This window comes from Myotis myotis, unplaced genomic scaffold (assembly GCF_014108235.1).
Source record: "Myotis myotis isolate mMyoMyo1 unplaced genomic scaffold, mMyoMyo1.p scaffold_m19_p_9, whole genome shotgun sequence".
Lineage (NCBI taxonomy): Eukaryota > Metazoa > Chordata > Mammalia > Chiroptera > Vespertilionidae > Myotis > Myotis myotis.
The window spans coordinates 55,533,342-55,559,444 of record NW_023416401.1 but is presented as its reverse complement, the minus strand read 5'-3'; the positions used below and the strand labels follow the sequence as shown (position 1 = coordinate 55,559,444).

Here is a 26,103-nt window from a genome sequence, read left to right as displayed (position 1 = left end):
CTCTAGAATATAGGTTCTGAGTATTCAACTTCACTGAAATTTGTTCACAGGAAGATCTGCCTGCAGAGTCTCATAGCTTACGGAGCAATTAATTAATTATCCTCTGTCCAAGGATCAAGTCCAAAGTGAAAACAGGGGCTCAGTAGCAAACGTCATCCTTCCATTTACAGAGAATGTAAATGGTATTAGCATCCTATGGTGATGATGCTTTCTGGAATTTTCCTGAAACAGTCACCATTTTTTATACATTTATAAACATGAACAAGGGAACTTATATGCACATATGCATGACCCATAGATACAGACAATAGAGTGGTGAAGGCCTGGGAGGGGTAGGTATGGGCTGAAAGTCGTCAATGGGAAAAACAACAACAAACAAAGGGGACATCTGTAATACGTTCAGCAATAAAGATAAATTTAAAAAAAGAAACAAAATAATGTGTTGGCCCATTAGGAGCCTTGCATATGGGATCATAGAAAGGAGGGTTTAGCCAATGAGTCTCCTGCGTGAGATTCTGTGGTATTGCAAGTTATAATGAACAAGAAGAAACACAGCACTTTGTAAGGCAGAAGAAGGACTTGGGTGTTGTTTTAAGTTTGCTGGGATGCCATAGGAAAGGATTAGGCAGAACAGTGACGTGGTCTAATTTACAGTTTTCAAAGAGAACTGCTTGTGATGTGGTGAATGGATGGGGGAAAGGCAAAACTGCAGGCGTGAAGACAAGTTAGGAGGCTCTTACGAATTGTAGTGACCAGACAGTTTGTGCAAATTAGAACCCTTCTGAGAGTGGAAGGAGATGCCATTTACAAAACAGGAGGCGAAAACTGGGCATGTGGTCAGCATACCAGGGCATGCGGTTGCTTTAGCTATTGCGGTTGTTGGGATAGTGGGACCTTTTATGCCATTTTATTTAATCCCACAATAAGCTCTATGGGCCCAGTGCATAGAACATGGTGATAAATGTTTATTGGGGGAGTGAGTAGATGAGTGAATCTGCGGAGATCAGTATCCTTGCTTTCTAAATGGAGTTGTGCTACGAGCAGAACGTGAAGCCTAATTTTGATTATATATTCCATACTCTTTCTCTAATTTCTTACCAATATCCCTTTATTTTTGCTTCTCAGTGTTTCTAAAGTGTCTCACATGTATTTCCATGTTCTTTTTTTCATTTCCTCCTCTCTCCTGGGTTTACTGTTTTACATGCAGAGGTTCTGTAAATGTGTTTGCTGTACTAGCTTTTATCAAAAGCAGAAATCTTGGAGGTCATTGACAGTGTAGAGTCCCCAGGCAACTTTTTGATCTTCCCTTTGAAGCATGCTGTGCCACATTGAATGCACAACTTCATGAGGCCTCCACCTGGGCAGTCTGTCCGGCCTATTTAACAACACTGATGGTGTCCTAATGTACCACGCACTTATACAAAAAACTTCCTTCTCTGTCTTCTTCTGCCCATCCAGGAAATTAGTACCACCTTACTCCCAGGTAAAGGGAGCTAGGCATCATTTCTGTAGTATGCCACCCCCTCTTTACAATTAGAGTAGTTTTTTTTTTTTTTAGAAGTTAGATGCTTTTTAAAATATTTTTTAAATTTAATTTCAGAGAGAGGAAGTGAGAGGGAAAGATAGAAACATCAATGATGAGAGAGAATCATTGGTCATCTGCCTCCTGCATGCCCCCTACTGAGGATCTAGCCTGAAGCTTGGGCATGTGCCCTGACTAGGAATCAAACCATGACCTGCTAGTTCATGGGCTGACGCTCAACCACTGAGCCACACTGGCCGGGCTAGGGTAGCTTTTGCCCATTAGAAAACTTGCACCAAATTCTCAACAAAAAAGGTAATCTCACTTTCCTACTTTGAATTATGGGCATAGAAAAATTCAAGCGTGTATATTTTACAAAGTTTGTATTGCAAATTGTATCTATGTCTGGCTTACTCCATAAGCATTCAAGCAGACTTATTTTCTGATAAGATCAGGTAAAATAGAAGACTGGCTTTAGGGAATGGGTGCACAGTCCACTCCCTAAAGACCTTTCCATGCTTGATGTACCTGTATGCATATGTGCATGGTGTGTGCGTGTGTACATACATGCCTGCGCCTGTGTGTTCATTATGGCCTTGCTGATCCTTTGCAATCAATAGCTGATGTAACCCAGTCAATGCTGTTATGCTGGAGAAAAAAAATGTTCCAGCTTGCATTCTTATACTCATTCCTCAGACTTTATTTTACTTATGTGTATTGTATAAGAAATTGTAAACCTGCTCACCATGACATATAGTATATCACTTGCTGACATTTGTAAAATAATTTGATTATTCAACAAGGACACCTTACCTGTAGTTGAATTTATAAGACTAGTTTCTGGCCCTAAATGGTTTGGCTCAGCAGATAGAGCATCAGCCTGCAGACTGAAGGGTCTCGGGGTTCTATTCCAGTCCAGGGCACATGCCCAGGTTGCGAGCTCGATTCCTAGTGGGGGGCATGCAAGAGGCAGCCGATCAATGATTCTCTGTCATCATTGATGTTTCTATCTCTCTCTCCCTCTCTCTTCCTCTCTGAAATCAATAAAAAAAAATAAGACTCATTTCTGTTTTAGATTCTCGGGAAAGTTAGCTCTTCTAGAAGTTGGGAGAGTTTCAGGTATATAATATCATAGCCCCACCCTCTGCTTAATTGGGGAAAATAAAATGGACTTAATATTAGCCTGTGTTAGTCATTGTATAAATATGAACTCGAAGATCAGTTACTGATATTATCAGAGAAGGGCAGAGCCAACTTTATTCTCAAACATAAACTCCCCAATAGTCAATGGAATATTTACCTTAATGTATTTAACAGAAATATATAGACACAACGAATGTGAAACTTCTTTCTTTATTTGTGTAACTAGAACTTATACTCCTGAAATTTAATATGCAAGCATTTAGCTTTCATAATTTTGCTTCTCATTGTAATAAGAGTACCTACCAACCTGGGCTCAGATTTCAGCAGGAAAGCTTTGAGTTTAGCCAGAAGGAACTGCACACTTGCAGTTAAGCTCACTGGAACCTTAGGGGACAAGACAGTAAAAGAAAGATAGGTGGATTTTTCTGTTTAAAAGCTGATGACAGTGATATAGGAAGGGCATTCTTTGATCTTGAAGAAATAGATTGATTCCCAAGAATTTCTTGAGGACATAGACCTTCATAAATTGGGTAGTGCCAGATAAGCAAATGTATTTTTTGTGACAGATGCTTTATTGTGATTCTTTTCCCTCTAACATGTTAACATTTACTCTCAGTATTTTGACTTAATGTAGTAAATTATGATATCTGTCCTTTTGTTAAAAAAATACCAGAAAGTAATATGTAGACCATTAATGGGAAAGGTAATGTTTTTCCTTGGGCAGGAATGGACTTCAGGGAGGCAACCTTGCAGAGATGAGATACAATGTAAGCCAATCCAAATTCTTACAGCAACTCAGTGTAGAGTGACTCTGGAAAGAACAGGCAAAGCTAATTTCATAAGAACTGACTCATACCAAGTCTTAGCTTATGAAAACTCCAACTCTTGGCATTTATTTCTTTGCTGAAATCATGATTCTTTTTTTCAGTGAGCACAATCACTGTGGGTTGGAGCAGTCAACAGAGTATGTTTCCAACAAAAGTCCCTTTCTCAGTGCTGTGTAAGTCTGGGTAGCAACCTTATTTAAGTATAATTTCAGTAAACCATGCACACTTTTGAGTATTTCTCATGGCTTTTCTCAGCCCCAAATTATGATTAAGCTGAAAATGTGTGCAAGTTCTAAAGTTACAGAACACAGTAGAGCCACGGTGCCCTGCCAGGATTCTCTTCATGATCAGACCTTAGCAGGCTCCACGCCAGGCACTGGGAAGCTGCCTGCTGCTCCGTCTGAAGAGACGTTAAAATGTACCAAACAGCAGGGAAAGGTGGGCATACTGTAAATGTCTTTGTGCTAATGATGACTTTTCTTTTCTCACCAGAACAGCTGGGGGTGAAAGTTGTCAAAGACAAAGTTATAAATGTTTTATATTGGAAAATGCCAGGTGAGTTTAAGACATGGTCAACTTATTAGGGTACTGCCAGGAAGTAAACAATAGACTCATTAAAGCTGTAATTAGTCATCGTTGACATATTTTCGTTTTTATCAGGGCTCCAGGAGGGATAAAAGTGAAATAATCTAGTGCTTCGTTAAGTAGAGGTAAAACCAGCTTTTTAAAACTCAGCCATGCCTTTTCCTTGGGATTTCTCCACCACCATTTTTTTCCTGAGGAATTTGTTGCCTTCATCATAGGCTATAAAGTATTTTGTTAATGGATTAATTATTTTGCGGTTTTATTACATTGTATCATTAGTCAAAATGTTTTGGTTCTTTATGGTTCCTTATTTCTTGGCAAGTCAAGAGTGGAGGGGGAATTCATGGCGATGGAATGCATTGAGCCAGAGGTTTTACATACTTATAACTACAGATAAAGACCATACGAGTCAAGGGTTAAGTAATTTGCCCATGGCCACATGTTGGGTAAATGGCTAAAAGTAACTCAGGGCAATGGACTCCAATAGCTACCTCTTACCAGTACGCCACTGTCAACCCTTGATCCTGTAGATCCAACCTCAGCAGCCAAGCCCCCAGAATGTGTCTTGTGCTTCTAAGCCAAGTTTCCTATAGCCAGTGACACTGGGTACACATTCCGCCTGCAGGACCAGTGAGTGCTCTGCTCATCCCAATCCTTCTTTTCTTCTTTCCCTATCAAGTTCTAGCTCTCATCTCACCTCCTCCATGAAGCCTTCCTAATTACTTCTGCTCCCACTTGCTCATCCTTTATGCGTTTTTCCTTCTCCTCTAAACACCTTTTAGACTTAAAGCCCTAGATTTTTCTGGTATAGGCCTCATTTTAAATAACTGGTCAGATAAAGGGACTCAATGTTTGTTTATTTTCTCTCTCACATAAGGATTAAGAACCATGTGTAATAGTCTTCCTTATTTTCCATTCAGCCTCATATCATACATATTGCAGAAATAAAATTCCAATTTAGAAATTTCTGTTAACTTAAGCATCTACATAATGTAAAGATCCCCTGTGAGACAAATAAGCACTTCCTTTGGACTAACTCCATTCTTTGTAGATATAATCTCCCTTTTCCAACATTTGCTAAGCTTCTTGTTAAATATCAGCTAAAACAATGACCAGCTAACATTCTTTTCTTTAAAGAGGTAATGGATTTCTTATCTTCCTTATTCTTGGAGTTACCTTATGTTTAAGTGAGAAAATTATAATAATATGGCACATCTTATTTTCATAGATATGTGCCTATGAACCCATAGATGTTATCTGACTTGGCTTCCTTCTATCTCTGAGAGGCAGACTTCGTAGGCAGATTTTGGATTAGTATGTCCTTTTTCAGATAATGAAGCGAAACAAAGCAATAGAAGTTGTCATGACTTCCTCAAAGCAGCAGCCAGCTGGAACATAAGCCAGTTTGCAAGATGATTAGACCAACGTCTGAAAACTTGGCAAAGCATCTTTTAAATGAGCATCTCTTTAAGTTAAAACCTTATCTTTTTTTCTACATGGAGACATTGTTTAAGAGTAGATGCGTCTGTTTATACATATACACTTAACATCCTTGGACATGTCACATAACTCAACAGAGCAAAGAGATGGGTTGACTGAAAAGGAACTGTCCTGTGCCTTGTGCTGGTTGGCCCATTGAAGCAGGTGACTATGGTCAAAAAGGACCCATCTTGCCAACGCGCTACTGTCTTAGGAGAAGATATGCCTTCATGAATGTGGTACACTCTTCACTTCAGTTAGGCAGAGTATAAATTAGGAATCAGTCATTGGCAGTGAGGAGTCTCTGGGGTAAGAGGAAGGGCCATGGTTCTCAAACTTGGTTGTGTATTGGAATCATCTGGAGAGCATCAAAAGATACTAATGCTTTTGTCTCACCATTAGAATTCAGATCTACTTGGTTTGGGGTGTGGCCTGGGCATCAGGGAGTTTTTATTTAATTTTTATTGAATTTATTGGGGTGACATTGGTTAAGAAAATTATATAGGTTTCAGGTGTACAATTCTATAATACATCATCTGTATATCATATTGTATGTTTGCCACCCCAAGTCAAGTCTTCTTCCCATCAACATTTATCCCCCTTATACCCTGTTCTTCCCCCACCCCGCTTTTTCATTGGTAATCATCATACTGTTGTCTGTGTCTATGTTTTGTTTCCATTTTGGCTTAATCTCTTCACCCTTTTCACCCAGCCCCCCAAATCCTTCCCTTCTGACAGCTGACCATCTGTTCTCTCTATCTACAAGTCTGCTTCTATCTTGTTTGTTTATTTATTTTGTTCATTAGATTCTACATGTAAGTGAAATCATATGGTATTCGTCTTTCTCTTACTGGCTTATTTCACTTAGCATAAGAAGCCTCCAAGTTTGAGAACCACTGAGTCGGAAACCCCTTTTCTGTTTTTACTGATAGGTCTCAAGAAGACATTGGCCTCTCTGTAGAGACTTCCTAATCCGCTTTATTATGTCACAAGGTTTTCCAGCCTTGAAGAGATATAATTTGTATCAAAGATTCTTTCAATATAAGGCTTTGCAGAATTTTAAGTATTTTATATGTCTTTCTCTTGCTCCCTAGCTGGAGTTTTGGCTAAAAGAGCATTAAAGAAAAGTATGACTCCCTTATGAAAAGTAAGTCATGCAGCCCCCTTATAAAGACAAGCAGAAAAGCTTTCCAGGTCAAATACTAAATCTTTCAGAACATTCTTGAAGCTTAATTTATTTAATTCGAACATTCATGCAACATCATCCGTGCATGTATTTAGAGTGAGTACAGTACCATCTTGGGAGCTACCAATTGTCAGGGAAACAAAATTTAGGATATGTGAGGGAACAAAAGTCACATGTAGCTGGGAAAGCGTATTAATTGCATTGTAATAATGGGTTTCAGCTGCAGAAGGGACCATGCGCTGTGTGCCAAGCTTTGCTGATGGCAGTCAGCAAAAAGAAGTTGCTCTAAACCGTAACAGGATCAGGTCAGATAAACTAACTCCAGTGGGTTTTCTATACTAGAATGAGTTGAGTTGCTGGAGGGGGTTACACAGCTCAACCTTCTGGAGGACCTGCCTAGAGGTGAAGAATGATGAAGAATGTAGTTCGCAAAGCTGGCTGCTCTTCTGTTGTAACTTAGCAGGAAATTTAAACTCCAAGTTCCAGGACATGGGTGTAGAGAGTCTGTAGGCTATTCTGGAGAGGCCCTGGAATTAGTATTTGTAAATCCCCACCAGGGATATTGATGACCAGCCAGGGTTGGGTCCCACGGGATAACATATGCCGTCAAGTTTCATTCCATTGGTGTTTCACAGGGTCCTGGTAACTGGTCTGCCCTGCTGTTTCTCAGTGAGTTTCAGTTACTCAGTCCTCATTGTGAGCACATTTGCTCAGCACATGGGCTCTCAGGACCCTGTTAAATGATAAATATTTTTACAATAATAAATTATTTTATTTAATTAGGTCATAGACTGTATTGGGTATTATTGTTTGACTACACAGGGCACCATTAGTAAGTGGCTTCATTGTAAACAAGTATGAACATCTAGCTAAGACGAATCAATTACTTTAAAAATAAAATACAGTATTCTTACACTGTTGAGCTTTAAAAATAATAGCTTTACTGAGGTTTAATTCACATACCATAAAATCCACCCTTTCCAAGTATATAACTCAGTGTTTTTTAGTATATTTGCAAAAATATGCCAACATTACTATCTGAAGCCAGGATATTTTCATCATCCTTAAAAACAAACAAAACAAAACAAACAATAAAAAACACTCCTCATACCCATTAATAGTCACTCCCATTGCTCCTCTCCACATCCCCTGCATTCCGTCTCTCTGAGTTTGCCTATTTTGGATATTTCATAGAAATAGAATTATAAAATACATAACCTGTTGCTTCTGGCTTCTTTCACTTAAGCATAATGTTTCCAAAGTTCATTCATGTTGTAACATGTATCTGTACAGCATTCTCTTTTTATGGCTAAGCGATATGCTATTGTATGACTATGCTATAGTTTATCTCTTTATCCATTGGTGAACATGTGGGTTATTTCCACTTGGGGGCTATTATGAGTATTTGTGTACAAGTTTTTGCATGGACATATGTTTTCATTTCCTTTGGATATAAGCCAAGAAGTGCAATTGCTGGGTCTAATGGTCACTCTATGTTTAATTTTTGGAGAGAGTGCCAAACTGTTTTCAGAAATGGCTGCACCGTTTTACATTCCTGCCAGTGACATAGGAGAGCTCCATTTCTGCACATCTTTCCCAGCACCTGCTTTGTTCATATTTTTATGATAGCCATCCCAGGGGGTGTGAAGTGGCATTTCATTGTGGCTTTGATTGGTACTATTCTAATGGCTAATGCTGTCTTAGAATCTTTTCACATGCGAATTGGGAATTTGTATATCATCTTTGCAGAAATAGATTTAAATCCTTTGTCCACTTATTAGTTTGATTATTTATCTTCTTATTTTTGAGTTGTAAGAATTCTTATGTAATCTGGATTCAAGTTCCCTATATGATTCACATATAGTTTTGCCTAGTCGGGGGGTATATTTTCACTTGTTTGATAGGTCTTTTTAAGCACAGTAAGTTTTTCATTGTGATGAAATGTATTTCTATACTTTTTTCTTTTGTCACCGGGTTGTTGGGTATTATATTTAAGAAACCATTGCACAATCTAAGGTTATGAATATTTACTATTTTTTTTCTAAGAGTTTCATAGTTTTAGCTCTTACACTTAGGTCTATAATCAATTTTTCATTAATTTTTATATTTGTAGCAAGACAGCAGTCTAAATTCATTCTTTTGAATGTGGCTATCCAGTTGCCTCAGAAGCATTTGTTGAAAAGACTCTTCTTACCCATTGAATTGTCTTGCCGCTCGGGCCATAATTGACTATCAATGTAAGAATTTATTTCTAGACTCTCCATTTTATTCCATTGATCTATGTGGGTGTCATTAGTCCGTGCCACATTGTATTGATTACTGTATTCGTAGTAAGTTTTGAAGTTGGAAAGTATAAGTCCTCAAACTTTGTTCTTTGGGCAAGATTATTTTGGTTATTCTGTGTCCCTTGCATTTACATATGAATTTTAGGAACGGCTTATAATTTCTGGCCGACAACAGCTAGATTTTGATAATGAGTTAAACCTATTTGTTGCTGGGTTATTCTAAAGATTAAATGTGTTAGTCCTTAGTACTTAGTGCTTAGAACAGTAACTGATATATAATAAAGCAATACAACTATTCTTAGGTATCATTCTGTTATTATTTGAGTTGTCTCAGATATCCCATTCTAATCATTTGATGTTTTGTTATTTTTAAGTGCACTTGTGTTGTGTGTGGCATTTTCCCCTTCATAGTCACAGATATTTTTCTTTGGTAAAATTTATTATATTTACATGAAAATTCCATTAATTAGTACATTCTATTGCCTGAGTGTAATTCTTACCTCTCTGAAGAAGCAATCATAAAATCCTATATTGTAGCAGAGTAGAAAAGCATCTATGAAGATTCTAATTATTGTTTCTAAATGTCATGATGTTTTAAAATTAAGAGTACCATCTAAAGACATTCTTATTCCAATCCATAAAAAAATTATTCCCCCATTGGCTTAATGCACTATAAGTTGGGCTAGAAGCCAACCTCCCCTCCCCCTTCAAATCATTGATGTGAGCTGAAGACTGATGTGTACATTTCAGTGAAAGTTCTTTGATGCACTTGCTCATTGGTTACAGGGATGTGTCAGCACCCACAGGGCTTCCTTTGGAGATTTTGGAGGCATATGCCAAAACCCTGCCTCAGAGTTGAGAAAGTTAGTGTTAATTGCTTCAAACCATCTTGCAGTGGGTGTGGTAATACTGCAATGGAACATAAAACAAACACTTCAGTCTGAAGCCAGAAGCCATTGGCCAGTTCATTGTAAGACCCTCTAGCTGGATATCAGGATATCTAAGCAGTCCTCAATGTGGTTATTGTGTGGCTCTTTCAAAACTAGGATTTGTGAGTAGAATTAAGTTATACAGGAGATCTGCTATGAAATAGTTTTCCTTTCCATGGCTCTATCTTAGCTATACCATGTCTATTATTTAATTTTATAGATATTAAACAATAAAGGCATATGCCTGAAGTGGGATTCTCAACTTTCTAGCATTTGATATCAATAAAGGTTTTAATTTAAAAAAAGAACAAAAGAACAACAACACAGAATCACTATAAGTGATATAGAAAATGAGATGTACAGGGGTAGGCAAAAGTAGGTTTACAGTTGTATGTGAACCACAGAGTTTATTCATGTATTATTTATAAATTATTATAACATTTTCTGTATGAACAAATATAAACCTACATTTTCCAACACTTGTATAAATCAGAATTTTTTGCAATTGTGGGAGCTGGCTCAGCAGTCTATGTAAGTTTGGTGCTTTTCTGTTTCATGTTGTATCTGAAGTCAAGGTCAGGAAAGAAAGACGGATATGGAATGGGGGAGAGCAAAGAGTCCACAAGGTCAGACTGAGATCCAGGAGGATGCCTGGAACTTGCCTGGGTCTCTCACCACCTCTGACCTCGATGGTGCAAATGACCTGTCAAAGGGGCTGTGCCTCCACCGTGGAGCTACACACACACCCAGCCTAGGATTCAGAGAAGCTAAACAACGTCTTTTGGGAGCTGTAGAGACGGAACATCTATTTTTTCCCTGTGCCAACAACGTTAGCTGACAGATCAGTGACAACATATGCGAGCTCCAAAGCCTGTGCTCTCAGCATGACCCTGGACATACATTGGGTTTCTCTGAATCTGAAACAACTACTTTATTTTGTTTCTACCGACCATTTGCTCATCTGAAGCCAAAAGCCTGCATCACTTTGATTAACCCTGAGATTTGGGGGCATATCTGCTAACATGTTTTTAAGCACACATCAGTGAGGGGTTTGCTTTTTCTACAGGGGTATAGGTGAGCTTCGAGGGATAATGCTAGGTCATTGCCCTCCTGTTCTTTTCAGCAAGATTCTATTTAGAAAACCTGTCGATATTGTGCTACAACTGAGGACAAAATAGTTTTTTGCCTGGCTGGCTCCTGCTGAGCTGTAATGACCCAATAGTAGAAAGATACATGAATGGATCAATGTTCATAAACAGAATAATTTAAAAGTTTTTTCAATTCTGGTAAAAATGTCTTAGATCAGGGAGCAGCCTTATCCTGACCCTAATTACAAAGATTATTGGCATTTGCAGGGATCTCAGTAAGGGTACTCCTTAAGCAAATTTGGGTTTTAGCAATGCCAAGCTGGGTGAGTAGTATATGGGGGCCCACTACTATTCCCTCAAGTTTTGTATATTTTTGGAATTTCTTGCAATAAAATGTAAAGGAAAAAAAAGAAAGAATGTTCATGTAGTTTCAAAAGATACCACAAAATTAAGCCAAAAGAAAAGCTGTTACTTTCGAAAAAAAATTTTTTTGAGAAATAAATATATTTATTGGGTTAGAAGTGAGTTTTATATGTGAAAATCATATATCAATGGAGATAAATCTATTTAAAACTGAATAATTTTAGAACTTTACCCTTTATTTCCAGGGTGAGTAAGCTGAAATTCAATAAATTATTGGTTTATCTCTGTTTTTTTATAGATCCTTTAGTCACAGAATGAAACAAAATGGACACTTTTATTTTTTAAAATACAGTTGATTGCTTCAGTAGGCACATTGACCATTGTCAACTTAAGTAAAAGTTGTTTGATTAACTTTATGTTGACTTATCTTTGCAATTTGGTTTGAATCTTCCATATAGGCTCAGATCAATTAATCTTAAATCAACTTTAAGAAGAATCAAAATAAAAATTATCTTCAATAAACCTTCCTTACAGAACAAGATGCTATAGATTACACTAAAAATTTTTATTTTTTAAAAAATGTACCCCTTCCCTCTAGAAAATGCCTTTTGTTCTACTGATGCACAGCCTACAGGTCCCTAGAGGATTTCAGCCATCCATAATTTAGCTCCAACCTCCAGGACATGAATGTGGTTTGGGGAAGCAGTGTTGGAAGGTCAGTATGTGAGAATTTCCCTCAGGCTATCATTCAGACAATTGAAGTGCTTGCTATGAAAATCCCAGACCTCAAAATGTACCTACTGGAGCCCAACACAAACCATCCAAAGATAAATGAGGACCTATTAAACTTCTGTCCATTTTATGCTTTTCAGCTTTATTTTACTGAAACCATCTAAACTGCATACAAAATAACATTACTGATATTTTGTTTTTCTATTATTTTAAGCTTTCCAATGTGCCTTAAAAATGTTAAGTTGGTGTTTATTAATTTAATAAGCTCCAGTCACAAGGTCATAGCTTGCCATGGTGTTCGTAAGATTGTTACTTGGAGAACTAGCAAAGAGCATCAGTTTGCATGGGTAAGTCTGTCTGGATAGTGGTCATCCATACATATCGGTAGCACTGGTTAAGTTTCCCACTAGAGAAAGCAGAGTGTATCCTCAGAACCGTGCCAAATAAGAGGTGCCGGTGAGTGTGTGTTAGATGGGCGAATGGATGCTTTCATGGAGGAGCCCAGTTCTCAGAGGACTGACCTATTCAACTGACAGCTTTATAAACTCTGCCAGTACAAATCTCACTTTCATAAATGATGGTCCCACTATATTTCATTTTCCCCAGGTTATTTGGAAGGGATCCTCTAAAAATATAAATATTCTATTTCAGAAGTGTGTGGTTTTTTTTTATACTTTTGTGCAATTTATAATTGAAAAGTGAACTTGGGAAGCCAGACCTGGAAAGTACCAAGTAATCATTTCATCTAAAAATTCACTTCACAGATGAGTCCTGAACTTGGAGTGACACACCACTTCCACCAACTGCTCTGGGATGAGTTGATTAATCATGACATTTGCACAGCTCTGAGAGGCTTAAATATATTTGTACACCCAATACATAGGTATTAAGCTCCTACTATACACCAGTCACTGTTCTGGTCTTTGTGGAACCAGCAGTGGACAGAGGATATTCCTGAACTAATGGAATTTATATTGAACAAGAATGAAGCATAGCAGGGAAGAGAAAAGGAGAGAAACTATGGGAAACCTCTAGCTATTCTAACAATGAAAATCATGTTCCTGTTAATGCCCAGAGAAGATTTTCTTCCCACTTATGAAAATGTTTCTAGTTTCTTCCTATCTAACCCAATTTTCACTTCAAATTATAGGGACCAATAGTCTTGGATTTCCTTCTATGAGAAACGGTCACCCTACAAGTCACATGACTTATCCATAAACTGAAGGCTAGCCCACATGATTACTTACATTTCCTTCTGTCTTTATGAATCTTTATGAAACAGAGCCTCCTGGGTGTTTTGGATAGTTTCCCTACTCTGCCAGCCCCACACCTTTCCATGAAGGGCTCTAAGGATGACACTTCAGTTTCTATATCTAAAGGACCTCCTGGCTGGTGTGGTATAGCTTGTGACACAGTGATAATGGTGGAGAGTCAGACACACTTCCTGAAACACAGCAGTCTTCTGGCTTTTCCTCCCTTGTCGATCCATAGAACCAAGAACTGGACAAGACCATCAGTCATGGAACAGGAATAAACAATACTGCTAAACTTGTCAGCTTTCTGATCCCTCCCAGATCATATTTTTAGCCCAGTTCTTAGAAGAGGAAACCTTGCCAAGGCTTATATTTTTCTTTGTGGTGTTGTACGTACTGTGCTAAGGATAGAATACCGAGATCATATGATTTTAGGACTCAGAAAACCACATAGTAATAAAAGAGGAACCAAACTAAATATAAAAATTATGCATAGTTAGATATAGGTATGTGTAGAGATATAAGATTGAGAAATAAAATTTGTTTTTGAAAGAGGCTTAGAGGTGAATTATCTGACGCCTAGCTTAATGTGTCAGTTTCTTTAAGTAGTCTGTTGGAGACACTAAATGTAGGTTTTCCACAGTGCCAAGTTTTGCATTCATTTCAGGTGGAGAATTTGTGATAAGGTTGTGCCCACAACCCTTTACTTACAGAAAAGAGCTAGTGTGGGCCACAGTGGAATTGATCCATGTGAGCCAGGATTATTCACTCTGGATTAAAGCCTGGCTGGGAGGCAACCCCAGTATTGCCCAGGCAGGTTTATGTGTGAACAAGAGAACAAATTGGCTCAGATCAGGAATACACATAGTTGGCAAACAATGGTAGTTTCATTCTACACGTGGGAGGTAGTCATCCTGCAGTGGACCTGTGTCTCCTCCTCTTTGACTGAATCCCTCCCTCTGCTCTAAGGTTCTCTTCCTCTACAAAAGGTTCTCAGACCACCGAAGACCATGAGGACTAATGTTTTGTTAGAACTGAAAGTACAGCTATTTGACTCGTTTATCACTTCATCATGTTCCGTCTTGTAAAGTTATGTTGCATTTTTCTTGCATTCTTATTTAAGTTTTAAGTGTATGTATGCCTTGTCAGGAACTAGATTATGACTTACATTTTTTGAATTTTCATCTTTGAACCTGATACTGTATATTGAAGATATTTAATTAGATTTGCTCAAGACTTAGCCTTCCCTAACACTGTCACAAAAACATTGCAAAAAACACACTTAACTTTAAACCAAGTTTTAAAGTATGCTGATATATCTATCTTCTTGGCTGCATTGTTTTCACTTTCCAGGGAGCCACAGTACCCTCTAACCTGAGTTTGTATTTAGGCAGCCAAGTGGCTTCAATTTCTTTCCCAGATTATCAATGTGTGTGTCCAAGAAAAAAAAAATAGGCTCTGGTCACTGATGTCTTAGTTTGAATAAATATTAATCTCTTTATTTTCCCATGAGAATTTTAGCAGTTTCATCCAATTCTTCTAGTGAAATGACAGACTTAGAAAGAGCTTTACATGAACAAGTTGAGTAATGGTGGTAATAAACCTGAAATGAGGGAAAATCATGCTACTTTAGCAGCCATCTTCTCTAGCAACTCATTTTGCTCAAAGACTAGAAGCATCAATATCTTCAACTACAAACTCCTGGTAAGAGATTTAGAACCACCCAAACTCAGAACTAGTTGCTGTCAAGTTGTCAACCAGTGCAGGCATTTTCCGAGAAGAATTCCATGTCAGTAGTTGAGATGTCTGTTTCCTCTTATTAAGGAAGGCTGGTGGTTGATGGCCTCTCCTCCTGAGCAATGATTGTACTTGGTATAGATATTAAAAAAGAAAAAGTAGCCCTGGCCGGTTTGGCTCAGTGGATAGAGCGCCGGCCTGCGGACTCAGGGGTCCCAGGTTCGATTCCAGTCAAGGGCATGTACCTTGGTTGCGGGCACATCCCCGGTGGGGAGTGTGCAGGAGGCAGCTGATCGATGTTTCTCTCTCATCGATGTTTCTGGCTCTCTATCCCTCTCCTTTCCTCTCTGTAAAAAATCAATAAAATATATTTTAAAAAAGAAAAGAAAAAGTAAACGTTCATGGTCAGTAACCACCCTGGGAGTCCTAACTCAGTGAAGAAAGCATATAATGGGGAAGAAAAGCTTTAGTGCAAAATTATGCATTGTCAGCCCTTGAAGCACCTGTCCTCAGGAACCACTCATTAATGAAAGAACAATAAACCCGTAAAAAATTGAGTAGGATTTGGCAACAGTATGGTCCAAATTTTAGAAAATTCTAATGTAAACAAATTGCAAATCTTCCAAATGATGTAATGGTACTGATTTGCTAAGTACCTAATTATCATCTTTATTATTATTTATCCCAAGACATAAAATCTTTTAGTTTTGACCACTAACTAAAGTGACAATTTTGAAAAAAATTGTTTCATTTAAATTGATGAACATGTGTATCATTTCCTCTCATGTAAAAAATTTTTAGAATAATCTAACAATTTTAGATATATCCGTGGTACACCTGTTATTGAAATTAATTTTAATCACCTCAGAACTCCTGAAGAGTCCAGTGATTTCTGGATATACTAGTATAGAGGTGGGGAGAACATTCCTTCTCGCAGAGTGAGGAAAGAAACCTTCCCATTCCAATAAAATCTTTACAGGCCTTTCTCTATACAAGGATATGACAAAACCACGTCTATAACCCACCAGTCATTTTGCCAAATTCAAGATTGGAAACTTCACTAAGTATTCAGTAGGTGGAGTTATCCTTCAAGTGTGTGTGGAGGTAGTCTTGATGTTACCAGAGTAGGTGCACTTGGCATTGGCCCTGAGCTCATCTTCACTCATAATCACTGTAACAGCAGAAAAAAAAGATTGAGGCAGAAGTTAGGGCACTGGAAGAAATGGCAACTGACATTGTTCCTTCAGTCAGGAGAAATATTACATATTAGCAGAATTACCACAATTATGCCTCTTAATTTCGCTTCCCCCCCTTTTTTTAATGCCTGGAAAACATTTAGCAGACTTGCCAAATATAACAGATTTACCACTGGAGAGCAGAGTCTTTAGTATTCCAAAACAGAAGATTTTTAAACATTGCTTTTAAAATGACTTCAAATTAGTGTTTTTAAAGGTTGTCATACCAGTTGTTAAAATTTTAAAATTAAAAAGGAATATTTTGTTTGCACATGATAGAAAGCTCATTCTGTATGATTAGATGCAAAATAGCCCTCTAGGCTTTCCTCTTCCACTACCCAAATACAATGTCAGTCTCTCTCTGGCATACCTGCATCATCGTGGGTGGGCTTTCTGTTCCCTTTGTAACTCCCCCCTCTTCCCAGCACCATATGCCTGACCCCGAAGGGCTTTAAAACAAAAAGTGATGACTCTTTAGTTCTACTATTGCTGTGGCAATGTCTATTATAGATATCATGTAGCTTTTGTCCTATTAACTGACCGGATGTAAAAAGATTTGTTCTGACTGAAATAATAGATGTGCTTTTACTCCTGAAGCTGCTCAGAACAAGTTGAGTGAGAATGTGGCAGAATGAAGGCACTCAAAATTTTAAACTTTGAAACCTAACAAAATATTATTCCTCTTCTACACAGGCCCAACAAGACCATCACTATGACCGATGGGGACTATGATTATCTGATCAAACTGCTGGCCCTTGGAGATTCGGGGGTGGGGAAGACGACATTTCTTTACCGATACACAGACAATAAATTCAATCCCAAGTTCATCACAACAGTAGGAATAGACTTTCGGGAAAAACGTGTGGTGAGTTCTTACCTATACTGTTATGCTTATTGCTGATCCTCCCAGATGAGCTAAGAATTAAGAAGCTATGTTTATTGCATGTGAGACATTTGTCTTTTATCACATGCAATTTATGACCTGTCACTTTAATTTATAGTACTTTTTTACTTTCTCCATTATAAATAACATTTTGCACAGAAAGACGTTGAGTGACACTATCACTTATCTCCAAAAGTATACAGAGCAACTAAAATAAATAATGTATGAGTTTATATAGTGTGTTTTCTACAAATTCTTAAGGACTCTTTCAAAACTTGAATTATTCAGGATAAGAAAACATTAACTCTTACTCTGAGTTAAGTCCCTCAAAAAGAACAAGTGTTCATTTTTCTACTCTTAAAGACGTCAAAAGAGTGATTGGCAAATAGCTGGAATATGAGTTTTGTAAGTTCTTGCTGCATTTTTATTTATGTGTAGACTCAGCCATCAATCACTAGCTGATTATGAACAGAATGTGAGACCAATCCATGCTATTTTCCGAGATAAGGGAGTTTAAGTGAGAATTGCCACCACTTCCTTCTCCTATGCTAGACGCTAATGACAGGAATAAAGATATTGTGACATGTGAGACGTGTAGCATAGGCACATAAGCTTTGCCAGATTTACTGCCGCCCAAGGTATTCTCGATTGCCAAGATGGCTGCAGCTCCCAATTGATGTCACAGATCTATTCATTCCTCAAGAACTGAGAGAGAGAGAGAGAGAAAAAAAACCCACACAAAGGAAATGATGGTTGAGAAGGTAAATCATGGTTTCTTATAATGCCCTGTGCCTTATCTGAAGTCCATACACTGTAGTCTTAGCAAATTTGCTTCCAACCCCTACAGGGTTTTCCTGTGCCTTCTCCCCTCCTGAGTGCCCCCATTGAGCTAGGTAGGTGCCCTTGTAGTTTTCCCTTTGAAACATTTCACTAAGCTGTACTTAAGGGAGCTGATGAAATATTAAAATTGTTATGCTTTGCTTAATAAGAAGTCAAAAGACCATAATTTAAAGAATTTAAAAATAGCCTTGAAAGAAATGGCTAATAAAGGAAGACTTGAAATATCCTGTGTAAACTTATTGAGAAATTCTGAGCAAATGCCATGGCTAAGTCGTTCTGAAAGTCCAATGCACAGTAAAAGATATTCAGGTATTTGTAAATCATTTTACTGTTTTAAGAATGCCTTCACATTTGGTATTTCATTTAAATTTGCAGTGACTGTAAAGTAGGGAGAAATTATGGGTCTCAATTTTCAGGTAAGAAAATAAGACTCAGAAAGGTTAAATGAAGAGTTGATTTTTGAACCTAGAACTTGGGTCCTAAATCAACTGCTTGCTGCCTCCATGAGGAGATGACAGAAGGTGTCTAATTTAAGTTTGCAGTATGCCTAAACTGTTGAAAATCATACTTGTACTTGACATTTAAAAGTGAGAGTATATGTGATATTTCTGGGGGAAAAAACACAGAGCAAATATTTATCCTGCACTATGAACTTTGATTATAGTAATTGAGAAAAAAAAACATGTTGAGTGAACCCAGAGAATTTGAATGTTGACAAAAAATCCAAAGCAGTATAAACTGACGAAAATCATATCTTTCAGGTTTATAATACACAAGGGCCAAATGGATCATCAGGGAAAGCGTTTAAGGTGCACCTTCAGCTTTGGGACACTGCAGGACAAGAGCGGTAACAGTAAATTACTTTGTTTCTAGCTACAAATAGCGCAGAAGAACTGATTTTATTACTTATTTATTTATTTTTAAGTTATAATTTACTTGTCAATATTATTTTGTATTGGTTTCAGTTATATAAGAAAAAACTTAACCACATTATATGCAACTCTTTCCCTAGTTTAAAAATAGGCATTTGTATTGAGAAATAAAAAGAAATTGTGTATAGTTAATTAACCATAACCAGCATTGTGAGTTTGGTTCAGATTTCAAAAATTAGATTTCCAAAAATCTCTATGAAGTTTCTTGTTATACGTTGCCATTGTACTTCAAAATCTGGAAGAACATTTTCTCCAGAATTTAATTGAACTAAGGGGGGGCGGGGTATTTGCACTGTTACAAGGGCTACTCCAAGAGGGACGTGAAGGAAAGGGTGTTTAGATCTCTCTCATCTCTTTACATTCTTCCGCAGAGCCTCTCTGATCTGTGCCATCTGACCAGCTTTATTCTCCAAGATCTTGGACACAGCATTGCCCTTCAGCCAGAGTGCCTTTCCACCTTCCCTGATCCTCTCCTTTCACCAGGCCTCTCTCATATCCACCTTCCCTGGGGCCTTTCTGAACCCCCAGCTGAAAGCAGCTGCCTCTTCCTTTTAGATTCCTACAACACCTACTCTACCCTCACTTAAGTTAATTGAGTATTTACCTCCTAATGAAGCCAATCTTTTTATTTCTTATTTTTGGTCTCTATTTGCTGTTCTTTGATTCACTTGTAGCCTTGTCACCCAAACAGAATTGTCAGATTTATAAGGGCAGAGACTATGCTTGCTTGTTCAGTGTCATCTCTGGTACAATGTCCAAGACAAGAGCTACTCAGTAGATAAGAATGTTGCTTGCTTACCTGATGGCAGTATATTTCTTTGAGATACAAGATTTCACACATGCTAAAGACCCCAAGCTAGTGAAGCCCTTCAATATTAGAGTAAATAAAAATTGGCAATAGGTTGTCAGGATAAGCTATTTAGAAGGCACATACCTCCACATTCCACATCGTGTGTCTTAGAATGTTTATGCTTGTAAACACTGCAGTGTTTGAAATGCATCCAAATGTTCTCGCCTTCAGTGAGTGTAAACGCCAGGAGAGGTGCTGGGCTCTCTCAGTTAGCTTTTCTGACTGTGAATTCCATTCACACACATCCTTCAACACTGCTGGTGCTGCTGGAGTCATTCCTCACAAGACTCTCTGCTCATATGTCAGTTTGGTTGTCACAAAGATGTATGTTTTGTAGACCAATTTGATTCCTATTTGAAGAAGTAATATGAGAAAATGTGGTTCCCATATGTCTTCGCACATGATTTGTCAGCCTAGCATGATGGCAGGCTTCTCTCATCTGTCCCCTTAAGACAGCTGCTCCATGAGGGAAATGGGGAAGACTGGGGGCAGTCTTGGGAACAATGGGGTATTCATCCCTTGGGGATTTTGCATTCTGTAAATATAGGTGTAGCTAAACAACAAGATAAAAAGGCCTCACACCTCAACCCTGTTCCAGGACACCTGGCAGCATAACCCATATACAATAATGGTTATTGATAAAAGTGATATTATGGAAAGGAGGAAAAAAATAATACCCCATGTGTAAGCCCAAAGGATACAGGGCACAGCCTTCATTCCCAGTGATAATGTGACCCTGGCATCTGTGATTTTTTTTAATGGGTTCCTCGATTTTTCCACCCTGCAGACAGAATGAAGTTGGTGGGTAAAGCAGAAAATGAATTACCTTCCCTCTGGAATAAGTCCTGGAAAAAATGGAGGATAACAGGGTACTGGGGAAGAATGGCCCAGGGGATAAGCCAGGTCCAGACTAAGAATATCCTATCCACATTGCTATGGATGCAAAAGTATTTGCCCCAATCAGATCCATACAATAAGCATGTTTTTAAGCAACTTTGTCATGTGAACAGTGAGAGGGGAATAAGGCAGAGTCTTATCCTCAAATAACACACACACACACACACACACACACACACACACACACACACACTCATGGAGAGAAAAGAGAGCAGGCTGTTGTGGTTGATTTAACCACACTATTGTGGCTGAGTAGCAGACAATTTTATGAGTACAGCTAGTTCCCAAATAGAGGGATCCATTCAATAAAAGTACTATAATCTCTGTGAGTTTTCAGTGACTAGTAGGAACAAAGCCACAAGAAAAAATTGCATACAATTTTTGGTATTTCATAATCATCATGATTATGTCTTACCAAAAATATCCTAATTTGAAAATTAATAGTCGTTGAAATATCTCTTCTCCATGCTTCAATATTAACAGTCTTGTTCCTTATTGAAGTCATTTAAATCTTTACTAATTTTATATTTTGCTAGTCTCTTTATTTCCCCCCCCCCTCTTAATTTGACATACATTTAATGAGTAAATACTGTATTCAGGGCCATGAAACATAATGCACAGCAAGTTCGAAACACAGCTCCTTTGCTCATGAAGCTTGCCGTCTAGGGTAGAATTTGGACCAATAACAAACTATTGTCATATAGCCTTAGGGCAGTGATAGGACACGAAGGGTAGTCGGCAGGTGTGCCAGAAGGAGCTCATAATCCTGATGTGGTTGTTGGAAAGACTGCATGGGGAGGTGATATTTTCCCTGATGTCTACATATACATCTACATCTACATCTATATCTACATCTATATCTATATACTCATACACAATGTATGAGTGAGTCTTTTTCAGGCTAAAGGGGAAGGAGGTGAGGAAGCATTAAGGAGAGGTTACCCACAGAAAGAACAGCGTGTGTGAAAGCCCAGGGGAGAGAGTGAACTTTCTAAGAACTAAAAGAAGATCAGCATGCCTGTGGGAAGCCCAGAGATGAATCTGGCTAGTGAGCCTTGACAGCTTATTAAACAGTTCAGTCATTATCTTAAAAGTAATGCATCATCATGAAAGTGCTTTTATCAGGTGATTTATATAATCAGAGGAAGAAACCAGGGAAGGGACGGATCCCCCCAAAAATACTAGAGACAGGAAGTCTATTGAGAAGGCTGTTGAAGTTATCCAGGTGAAAGATGATGGGTTTGAAATTAGGGTAGTGGCAAGGTGGATGGACATAAAGATGAAGGACAGGAGATATTTGTTGATTGAATACAGGAGGTGAAGGAGAAAGAGGGTTACCAACCAGAAGGATGGTGATAACAATGACAGGAAGGGAAATCAGAAAGAAAGGCCAGTTTGGTTTTAGACAAGGGAAGGTGCAGGTATGCTAGATTCTTCCAAGTGGAAATATCCAGCAAGTAATTGGTCAGACAGTATGAAGGCAGGCAAATTCTAGATCTATAAATGTGGGGTTCAACACATTGGTGATAATTGAGCCAGGAAGTGGATGAGATTACCCAGTGAATGTGTGTAGAGTAAGACAAGGTCAAGAATAGAACTTGAGGAAACCATAGAATCTACAAATAAGCTAAAATAGGGGACCAAAATTGAGGACATTTAGGATAGGAAGCGATATTCTTCTTAATTTCAAAGTTATGTGCCTTTCTAAAAATGTATTGCCAAATGCACCTTCTCTGGTCTGTATATGTGGACTCTGGTTTCACCTGTTCCTGACATTAAAGTGGGCCTCAGCACATGGTCCACTCCACTGAGGATGTTGTGGCGGAGGGGGTCAGAGCAGAGGAGAGACAGTCTTTATACTGCCCACGACAGAGTGTATTCTTCAAAATCCTCTAATAGATATGAGTGCTCCCTTTTCTCCCTAACAACTGAGTCTGACCTTCCCTCGGTTCCCTTAATCATTTTCCTCATCCTCCTTTCTTCACTATCTTCCCTCTTCCTCATGAGACATAGATGCCACTCTCTAACTCCGAAGAGTGTTCACAAGAGTTTTCTCACCAACACTGCTTTTCCCTACAAAAGAACTCTGGATCCAGATGCTAACAAGCTGTGGTTTTCCACATGTAATCATAAGCACTCATTTTCAAGCCAAAGTTTCTGGGCACAGACAAGAATGACTGAAAAGTATAAGTTAAAGTCCCAATATTCTAAAGTGTTCTCAGTTTTATTTGTGGATCACAGGAGGCCCATGAGCCAACGAGTCCAAAGGGCTGTGTAAGCATGTGTGCGATTAAATGTTACAAATTCCTTGTGCGTAAGTGCTGTGGAACATAAAGCCAGGATGTGGTCTTCCAAAGAACCTACCAGCAGACATCCTCCTCTGGCCCCTCAGCAGTCTTTCAAGGTCACATCCCATTCTGTAGGGTAACCCATAGTGGATGCCATAGAGATTTCATAGTTGAGAAGGAAACAGTGTTGTTTGTATTGTCACCACTATATGTTCGTGGACTAACTTTCAGAACTACCCACTGTGCTTTCTTGGCAGATTCCGGAGCCTCACCACTGCATTTTTCAGAGATGCCATGGGTTTCTTATTAATGTTTGACCTCACCAGTCAACAGAGCTTCTTAAATGTCAGAAACTGGATGAGTAAGTGGGACCACGTAACCTGTGTTGGTCGCTTTGGGACCCAAGAGCTCTGCGTATTTGCTTGTTTGCCTCACAAGATGAAAGAATAACCTTGGGAAGTCATGAGTTTAGAGTTTCCGGTGTCACCTTCAAAGTGGTGGCCTTGATGTGCATCCCCCAAGGTGGCCTGGACTTGTATTTTACTTTGACACTCTTAGAGGAAGCCGATGTGGCTTCAGATCCACCATATGTAAGGTCTTCATTTTTGCAGTTGTAAGGCCATTAATTCCACTTGTCCAGCCATCTAAAGGACTTCCTAGAACAAGGGTGGGGAACATCCAGCCCACGGGGCCAGGCTGTATAAGGCTCTCAAAATCATTTGGTCTGGGCCTGCCATGGCATCAGGGGTGAGTTAATGAAATGTTTGAGCAAATATAGCAGGCTAATTTTAAAGTTGATCATTTTGTATGGCCCATGAATGATGTGATAAATATCCAAATGGCCCTCAAAAGAAAAAAGTTTCTCTGTCTTAGAAATATGCAAGCTTCCACATCGATTACATATAACCTAGAAAGGACATAGAGAAAAGCAGCTGCTTTTCCTGAGAGGGTACACGGGCACCTAACACGTGTTCCCATGCACTTGGGTTAGGTAATGGGTTAGTTAACTACAGGGTGGCCAGGAGAGAAGCTGCTGCAGAGGACCAGCCACGTGAAGAGGAGGGACCGTGTGCCAGTCAAGCAGCTCACATTGAAATTTTACTTGTTTTTTCTTCCAAAAAAAAAAAAAATAGTCAATATGAGGAAGGCTTGTATAAAAAAACTACACAATTTTGATCTGCTATGAAGTTGAAAGTCACCTAATCAGTCATTAAAGCCAGATTAATATATGTCAGCATAGAAGAATAGTATTTTATTTTTACTTGATGTGGCACTAAAGATAATATTTTATTTGCTAGATCTAATATATATGTCATTATATATTATTTGTAATGAATAATATATATAACTGCTTTAAATGTGAGTTCAATAACAGTTGTTACCTTGGGGAAAAATATTTCTTCTCTAAATGAGTAATTATCCTAGGATCTGTCTCTCTTTCCTTTTATTGTTATATTTCCTTATTCAAACTTTGGTGTTATTAGATTCTGAAGAGATGAGGAGATAAGATTATTCAATACATACTTTCAGAGAATGATTTCTTCATCCTTTATCAAGGTAGATGAGCCTCTTCCTTATTTTAAAATTTTTTCAGAAGGATACCATTGGGATTTAAGACAATTCGTTGCTATGTCTAAAACACTTTCATTTCTAACATGCAAATAGTCGATGTTATAGGGTAAGCCTTTGTCTTCTTCCTTGGCAATTGCATGCAGCAGGCCCTGTGATAACATTAGAGTAATCCCTCTACTGCCAAACCATAGGTTGACACATTTCTTTCCACTTTCTTCTCTCTCTCTCTCTCTCTCTCTCTCTCTCTCTCTCTCTCTCTCTCTCATTTCCTGGGGGGGGGGGGGAGGACAAAAACCAAGTTTCCTGTCTTACAATTGCTTTTACCTGACTTTGTGGTGGTTCAAAACTGTTCTGCTCTCTTAGATCATCACCTTAGCTCTTAAAGGAAAGAGCAAATTTGTGTACTTAAAATCATGTTCTTTTTTCTCCACTTATGTTTGAGGAACAAGTGGTATGAAACAGTATGTCCCTCTTGGAGGGCACGTCCTCAGATGGAGAAGAGCACTGGTAGGTGTTCATACAGGGGCTTCATGCAAATGATGACTGATCTTCACAACATGCTGCTTGTGAGGCAGTGCGTCCATGTTACTTGGCTAATATAATATAAAAAGCTGGAGATAAACAATTAGATTAGGAATCTCATATGAGCAGTCATTTGACATTGCTTGTTTGTAACTAGCTTGCCGATTCCATCTGCTTTCTTTCTAAGGCCAACTGCAAGCAAATGCTTATTGTGAAAATCCAGATATAGTATTAATTGGCAACAAGGCAGACTTACCAGACCAAAGGGAAGTCAATGAGCGGCAAGCCCGGGACCTGGCTGACAAATACAGGTAAGTCAGTCACCTGGCAGTGTCATCCAACCTTGCACACTGCTGCTAAGTCATGGGGCAGGGACACAAGGTCCATACTAGGAATTACAAAGATCTTCCAGAGGAATGTATGTGATATTTTAAATCAATTACTCCTTAATAATAGCAGCTAACATTTACTGCATACTTCTTAGGTACTAGCAACTGTTCCTAGATTTTAATTTATTTAACCCCTCAGAACCATATGGAGCAGGCCTAGAGTTATCCCACTTTATATGTGAAAATTAGGCATAGAGAGATTAATAACTGAGGGGAGGCCACATCGCTAAGCTGGTAAGCAGCAGAGCTGACTTGAACCGAGGCAGTCTGAGATCAGAACTCATGTTCTTCAACACGATCCTCTTCTAGTGCCTCTCGATTGATAGCTGCAAACCTCTAAAGGTGATACCTGTGTGGACATAATATTGCAGCCTTATTCTCAATGAACTTAAATGGCAAATGAAAAATTTTAAAACACCCCATGCAGTTATAACTTGACTTCCAAATCAGACGTTGTCATGATTTTTTTTTTAATTGAAAGCAGTTTCATCACACCTGCCGTTCTTTTTGGATTGTCCTTGAGAACATTAGAACTGTACAGGTGTTCTTGTAACTTTTGATTCCAA

At 38.5% G+C, this 26,103-nt stretch overlaps 1 protein-coding gene across 7 annotated transcripts in view; it reads left to right on the top strand.

Annotated features, from left to right (window-relative positions):
- The window catches only part of RAB27B (RAB27B, member RAS oncogene family), a 57,106-nt gene that overhangs the window by 24,364 nt on the left and 6,639 nt on the right, over positions 1 to 26,103 (top strand). For 3 of the 7 annotated variants that reach the window (XM_036321672.1, XM_036321667.1, XM_036321669.1), the window contains exons 3-7: positions 3,985 to 4,047; positions 17,058 to 17,229; positions 18,849 to 18,934; positions 23,312 to 23,415; positions 25,336 to 25,459. In XM_036321672.1, coding sequence (XP_036177565.1) covers positions 17,077 to 17,229; positions 18,849 to 18,934; positions 23,312 to 23,415; positions 25,336 to 25,459 — 467 coding nt within the window. In that variant the 5' untranslated portion in view covers positions 3,985 to 4,047; positions 17,058 to 17,076. Of the gene's footprint in view, positions 1 to 3,593; positions 3,666 to 3,984; positions 4,048 to 17,057; positions 17,230 to 18,848; positions 18,935 to 23,311; positions 23,416 to 25,335; positions 25,460 to 26,103 lie in introns of all 7 variants that reach the window. The other 4 variants (XM_036321673.1, XM_036321671.1, XM_036321668.1 and 1 more) reach the window with 2 other exon arrangements.